Here is a 7,655-nt window from a genome sequence, read left to right on the forward strand (position 1 = left end):
GAACATGTGCCTCAAATAATGGAAAACCTAGCTACAGCTCTAATACATATGTATTATGTTGTATTAAAAATATTCATTAATTTACTGTTGTAGATTTTTTAAAATTCTTTCTTCAATTAAGAATGAAATATTTATTAAAAGAGCAAAAATGATAAATTTGGAGCTATGACAAAAATACAATGCAAATATAAGAGGCTTTCATATTTGTTGACTTAGCAGGTATCGGTTGCTACTTTTTTCCTTATCACAAAAACTTTTTCCTCTTTTGCAATCCTGACTTGCTCTGCAGGACTCCTTCCACCTGGATCTCTTGTTTTGACAAAGCTGAAAATAATATTTGGAGGAAATATGTTTGTAAGTCCTTACCAGAAGTCAACAAAAATGAGATGGTTATGTTATAATTTATTTTTGCTTGATGTTTCCTTTCAATCATATTCTTAAAGGGATGACCTAGCAATTTTAAAGTAAAGCCATGGCCATGAAAATGCATTCTGCTCATACCAGTATCTGAGCACATTGATAGAAAGCATTGTGGGAAAAGATTCAGGATAACTTGTAGTGCCTAGTAGTCACCTGGTCTTAGGGGTGGTCCTATCAGTGATTGACAGCCCTTCTTGCAATTTAGGTTGGCACAGCGTCGTTAAGATGCTACATTAGGACAGTTATTCATCATTACTAATATTGCCCTTATTCCTGGGATGAAATGAGACCTGTAGATTTCTAGTATTTCAAGGGGTTATCCACCTTCAGCAAATAATTGAAATATGGTTTGTGTAATAAAAAGTTATACAATAGAAGCTTTCTATACAATGACAGCAACCAGAGAGCTATAGAACCTTAAGATACAGAAAGTGTACTGGAAAATTGTATAACTTTTGCTTACACAAACCATATCAATTATTTGCTGATAGTGGACAACCCCTTTAATTTTAATAGTTTTGGACATTATGGACATTAATTTCCTATCCACAACATAGACAATACGTGTCTGTTAAAGGAATCAAATTACTGGAACCAATAGAAATTCTGGCTCCATTAATTTTTATTTGACTTCAGAGCCTCTTACAGAGCAGTTGAAGGGGTATTCTCGTCTGGGCAGTCACATTTAGTTGCATTAATCTGCCATATGTATACATTTCTTCAATTAGATGTTATTAAATTTTTTTACCTGTCATATGGTCCCTTAGAATCAAGACTGTGTCCTTAGATACGACCACCTCTGCTGGAGTGTATGCTCAAAGAAACAAAAGGAAATGACCAGGAGGTACTCCAGGTCCCACAGCTGCCCTGTGATAATGATTGCTGAATCCAGGAGGTCAGGCAGGACTCAATAGCACATGTCTGGCCACCGCTGCCAAAATGTGAGGTGGTCGTATCCGAGGAAGCTATCTCGTTTGTAAGGGACAACATGGCTACATTTATGAGAAATTATGTTCACACAGAAACATTTTTTTATTAACATCCAATTGAAGAAATGTTTACATAAATCAATTAAATGTGAATGCCCAGATGGAAATACCCCTTTAATCCCAAAAGCCTTATATAGCAAAAGCTTGGGGGACTTTGGGTCACCTATTGTACCAATTGCTGTCCCAGAGGTCAGATATTTTTACTTTTAGGCCAGTTTTTAAATTTTACCAGCCCAATTGGGGGTCAGAATGTGGCACATACATCTTTATCTACATATTTTCTCTTCCAAACTGTTTTATTTTTCAAGCCCAACAGTTGGCAAGTACTTTATGCATTAAGGGACCTGATTAAGGGACCTCTTTAACTGACAAACTGGCTGGCAAAAGTGGGAACTTTGATTTATTTGGACAGTAGCGATCATGTTGATAAGCAAGGACACACCAGTCATACAGAGGTAAACCCATGAAACCATTCTATTGAGGTGTCCAGAAGCTGCACGTTGTGTCTCTGGGCCTATGAACACTCAATAATAAACCTCTTGTAAACACATTCAGTTCAGCTACTCCCCTTTAGAAGTCCTACTGATTCCAACCTACAAAATTGTGTTTTATATTTTACAAATTACACATGAGGAACATTTCCTCAAAGCATCTCCCTAAATGCAATCCTGCCTCACCAGACCAGTCAGGGAGCTCTCTCCACAAGCCTCTTCCAGGTCTGACCTGATGACACATTGTAACAATTAGGTTTATTGTAGACTAATCCTTGATGAAAACGACAAGGTTAAAGCTTTTCATAGAGCGTGACTGTCAAATGGCATCATCCAGAATCTTTACTAATTCACTTCTCAGAGTCACTGATGCATCTACTTAGTGGTGGCCATGTTTTATCCACAGGCCTTGATGCTCTAAGGATAATTTTTTTTTTTTTTAAATGAAAAAAAAATGTATCTGAAAAATGAATAGCAGAATTACAGCAACATATCTCCTATCTCTATCTATCTATCTATCTATCTATCTATCTATCTATCTATCTATCTATCTATCTATCTATCTATCTATCTATAATATATCTTGCATGCATCATGTCACATTTTAACAGATGCAAATAGATGCAATCTATACTAATAGAGTCTTAACATAACATCCTGTAACATTCTATCTAGTTGTGCCTTTGTCAGTCTTAACTGTATTTCTTGTATTACATTTTTAAAGCAGAACTGTGGATAAAAAGCAGAAAAGATCTTTCTAAAAAAAATTTGCTTCTATACATGGATTTGTGGGTAGTTGTGTTATTATCTGTACTTTTTGATCTATCCAAACTGTTCTTCTTGTTTGTCAGTCTTCACCGCAGTTCTAATATTATATTCAGAAGACGGATATCATACACAGAAAATGTAGTGCGCTATTGGCCCCATTTAGTATTTTTTGGAATTTTATTTCAGTATTTCCTGAAATCGTTTTTACCAAAATAAAACTTTGGCACATATGTGTACACTTCTTTTCTCTCTTTTACTAATCAGTCTATGTGTGATTCTTTACTGAAGTTTGGCTATTTAATCCTTGAACCTGAAAGCCCAGGCTGAAAAAGGCCCAAATAAAACTTGATACTCACATTGATTCCACTCCCATCGTGAGCATCTGGCTGGAAAAGTGGCTCTTCCTCACTCGACATGTCGCTGTCATCCTCAGGCTCTCTTCTGTGCATTGCTCTGTGAAAAATTGAGGTCATGTCTAGGTAGAAAATATAACAAAAAATATTTGGAAAAGTGGAAGAGCTCCTAGAGGTAAATAGTGTTGTTTCCCTGATGTGTGGTGTAATAAAGCAGGCGTAATGTAGGTCGAGTCACACTTAGTATCACAACCCACGGTCACTACACTTGCCATTTAGCTCAGTCTGCAGAGGGTTGTAACTCAGCTGACTCCTGGCTTCTAGTGCTGTCTGCAGTGTGCTTTATCCCCTGCCGCTGGCTGCTGACGATCACACGTTCTAGGGATTTCAGAGCTTTTAGCTGCTCAATACTTTTGTCAGTGTTTTGTTTATTAAGAACAACAGGCATCTGCAGCAGCCGGAGTGTGTGACCATCTTAACGCATCTCCCACTAAACAACAAAAGATCCACCGTAAATATAACTCAGAGTTTATGTTGTTACCAGGTGTATCTTGTCTAGGTAAAGGCAACCAATCAATATCAAAATAAGCCACTACATGGGGACAAAAACCCTTGATACAGTGATGAAAACAGAATGCAAAATGGCAAATAAATATTGCATGAACAGTATGGCAACAGTTAAATAAAGTTAAAATTATACTTGAGGTCATATGCAAAAGGCCAAACATTGGCTGATGATGAAAGCGCTAAATCTACACCAGGGCTATGGCAGCAGAGGGGTCCTTATCAATCCCAACTTCAACTCTGTTTCCTTTTCAGGCAGATAGAGTTAAGAGCAGTGACAATACCAGTTTGACTATGTATGTGTGTCTGTTTACTCCTATCATACATATATGTCCAAGCCTATACCCTTTACTATGCATTTGTAGCACCAATGTTGCATTATTTCCTCCATCCTGTGGTACAACAATGTTTTATCCCCCCTTTCTGTGGCCACAATATATAATGCCCCTTATTTGTTAGCCCCACTTTATATGATGTACCCTGTTTGCGGTTCCCACACTGTATAATGACTACTTTCTATGGCCTTACTGTATACTTCTCCCTATTTGCAACAACCACATTCAATAATGCCCTTACTCCTTGCCCCCAAACTGTATGATGGTCCATTTCTATTTCTCTACTCCACACTATATAATTGCCTCTCCATGGTCCCCACCTTAAAACATACCTTCAATGTAGCCCCCCTTTCTATAGCCCATAGATTGCCCCTGTTTCTGCAGCCCTCCAATAACATCCCCCATTGCAACCCAACTAGTATCTCACCCCTTATATATTTCCTGTAATCTGACCTCCAACTTATAATTGCGTCCGCATTTATAATTGCCCTTTATATTGCCCCCCCTTCCTACCTGTTCTAGTTCCTCTTCAGCACTTAAGCTTATGCTGGAAGATGTGAGACCCTCTGAGTCTCTGATTGCAGGTGCAGAGACAGAATGGTGGAGCAGGGAGCAAACCTACTGTTTGTTTGCCGCTAAATGGTGGTTCTACAAGCTATGGGGGTATTTTTGTTTTACAAAAGACTTTTCGACTTTGCCTCCATTTTTGCTTAATGAATATTGACATGGAATTTGCTTCAGATATTTCGTTTATGCCTTTATTTTTACTTTTTCTAATTACTCTATGAATTCTGAGATTTTAGTACTTTTTGTGGAACAAGTGGTTGACCGTAAATTTATCCTCAAAGGAGATTATCATCTGCTTGACCTTTGGAACCCATTATTGTAATAACATATGCATTGTTAATAAAAAAAAAGAAAAAAAACAAAACACATGTGCCAACTGGAGAATATTCTAGCAGTGTAGTTCAGGGCTGCCACCAGGTGCCACAGTCACTGTCCCTGTTAGTTTTATAATGAATGGGGCCTGGGCCTTGTTGCCACAGCCCCCCCCCCCCCCCCACAATCAAGGCCTGGAGAATAAAATAAACTCTTACCCCTCTCTATGACCCAGGCAGTGCAGGTAGAAGTATTTCCATTTCTCACAGGAGCCCTGCTGTGAAGCTCTAACTTTAGTCTGATCTACAGATAACAATTAAGTCCTTCCTGAAGTCCTGCAACCTTATTGATGCCTCCCCTGTTTCCCAGTTTGCTGTCTTTAAGAACAAGAGCTTGTTCCTCTGCAGTTGGGACTGAGTGTATGGTGTCTGTAAATGTAAGTGCAAATACATTGTGTGTATACTAGTCTGTGTTTATAATGTATATATATATATATATATATATATAAACACTCACCGGCCACTTTATTAGGTACACCATGCTAGTAACGGGTTGGACCCCCTTTTGCCTTCAGAACTGCCTCAATTCTTCGTGGCATAGATTCAACAAGGTGCTGGAAGCATTTTGGTCCATATTGACATGACGGCATCACACAGTTGCCGCAGATTTGTCGGCTGCACATCCATGATGCGAATCTCCCGTTCCACCACATCCCAAAGATGCTCTATTGGATTGAGATCTGGTGACTGTGGAGGCCATTTAAGTACAGTGAACTCATTGTCATGTTCAAGAAACCAGTCTGAGATGATTCCAGCTTTATGACATGGCGCATTATCCTGCTGAAAGTAGCCATCAGATGTTGGGTACATTGTGGTCATAAAGGGATGGACATGGTCAGCAACAATACTCAGGTAGGCTGTGGCATTGCAACGATGCTCAATTGGTACCAAGGGGCCCAAAGAGTGCCAAGAAAATATTCCTCACACCATGACACCACCACCACCAGCCTGAACCATTGATACAAGGCAGGATGGATCCATGCTTTCATGTTGTTGACGCCAAATTCTGACCCTACTATCCAAATGTCGCAGCAGAAATCGAGACTCATCAGACCAGGCAACGTTTTTCCAATCTTCTACTGTCCAATTTCGATGAGCTTGTGCAAATTGTAGCCTCAGTTTCCTGTTCTTAGCTGAAAGGAGTGGCCCCAGTGTGGTCTTCTGCTGCTGTAGCCAATCTGCCTCAATGCTCTTCTGCCTACCTTGGTTGTAACGGGTGGCAATTTGAGTCACTGTTGCCTTTCTATCAGCTCGAACCAGTCTGCCCATTCTCCTCTGACCTCTGGCATCAACAAGGCATTTCCGCCCACAGAACTGCCGCTCACTGGATGTTTTTTCTTTTTCGGACCATTCTCTGTAAACCCTAGAGATGGTTGTGCGTGAAAATCCCAGTAGATCAGCAGTTTCTGAAATACTCACACCAGCCCTTCTGGCACCAACAACCATGCCACGTTTAAAGGCACTCAAATCACCTTTCTTCCCCATACTGATGCACGGTTTGAACTGCAGGAGATTGTCTTGACCATGTCTACATGCCTAAATGCACTGAGTTGCCGCCATGTGATTGGCTGATTAGAAATTAAGTGTTAATGAGCAGTTGGGCAGGTGTACCTAATAAAGTGGCCAGTGATTGTATATATATATATGTATATATATATATCAGGTGTAAAGAGATTTTTTTTGGACAAAGGTGGTTGATTGGGTTAAATTTAGATAGAAACACCTGACTTGTGACATGTGATGTTAAGGATTTGTATATGTGCATAAGCTGCAACCATGGAATCATGGTATCACAATTATTTTTGGAAAATTTGGATTTGTTTGAATTTGTAAAATTTATTCCTGGTTTTGATGGCATGATTCCATGGTCAAGGTATATAGACGACATACTGTTCCTATGGCAGGGTTCTCAAGCAGAATTGAAACGTTTCCCATACAGGCTAAGACTAGAGTTGAATTTCTGGATGTACTGGTCGAAAGGGATTCTGGGGGTCTTCTGACCACTGATTTGTTTAGAAAAGACACAGCAGTGGATTCTCTGCTCTATGCTCCCTATTCCCACTATCCTAATATAAAAAAAATTATACTTATAGGTCAGTACCTTAAATTAAAATGCATGTGCTCAAACGATGGGACCTTTGAGAGACAGGCAACTGATGTAAGGAACAGGTTCTTGGAATGTGGGATACAGACAGGAGATTGGGCTAAACTAAAAAAAAAAGTGGTAAACAGCTAACCAACGTGTGAAACTTATTACCAAGTTTAATTCACAGTGGCTTTGCATCAATGTAATATTTGAAAGATGGTACTTCAAACAGACAAAGATCTAGGAGAAGTCTTAACAAACAGAAGAATATCACGCAATCTGAAGGATATATTGGTGCTCAACCACTATGTTTCTCAAATAGAGAGAGGTTGGCTGGGAGGAAGGGCCCTTATGTGGGGGTCTTCTCATGTGGCAACTGCTCAGCATGTCAATATATTGAGTGTTCCTTTACTTTTGAAAGCTCCAGGTTTACAAGGAATATAAAATAGTGTGTTGCATGACCTGTAATGAATGACTACACAGGAATTGAAAGTCAAGACTTTGGAACATATATAGCAGTAGGGCAGCTGCGAATGATGGAGCTCCCAAGAAAATTCAACCTATTCCGAGATATTTCCGCAGTACATGCCTGTAACCCAAAAGGGTTCAAAGTACGTGTTATTGACAGAGTAAGATTGGGTTCCGAAGGGGGAGGTGGGTAACACGAAGAGGACATTAAAAAAGTTGATGAAACGGATCACGTTCTTGGAT

General features: G+C 39.5%; 1 protein-coding gene across 2 annotated transcripts in view; it reads right to left on the minus strand.

The window, feature by feature from the left end:
* The window catches only part of LOC140068883 (ninjurin-2-like), a 54,914-nt gene extending 51,573 nt beyond the window's left edge, over nt 1-3,341 (minus strand). The window contains exon 1 of one of the 2 annotated variants that reach the window (XM_072114247.1): nt 3,025-3,341. In XM_072114247.1, the coding sequence (XP_071970348.1) occupies nt 3,025-3,141 (117 nt within the window). In that variant the 5' untranslated portion in view covers nt 3,142-3,341. The remainder of the gene's footprint in view (nt 1-3,024) is intronic. The other variant, XM_072114246.1, reaches the window with a different exon arrangement.
* Nucleotides 3,342-7,655: the final 4,314 nt, after the last annotated feature.

This window comes from Engystomops pustulosus, chromosome 7, assembly GCF_040894005.1.
Source record: "Engystomops pustulosus chromosome 7, aEngPut4.maternal, whole genome shotgun sequence".
Taxonomy (NCBI): domain Eukaryota; kingdom Metazoa; phylum Chordata; class Amphibia; order Anura; family Leptodactylidae; genus Engystomops; species Engystomops pustulosus.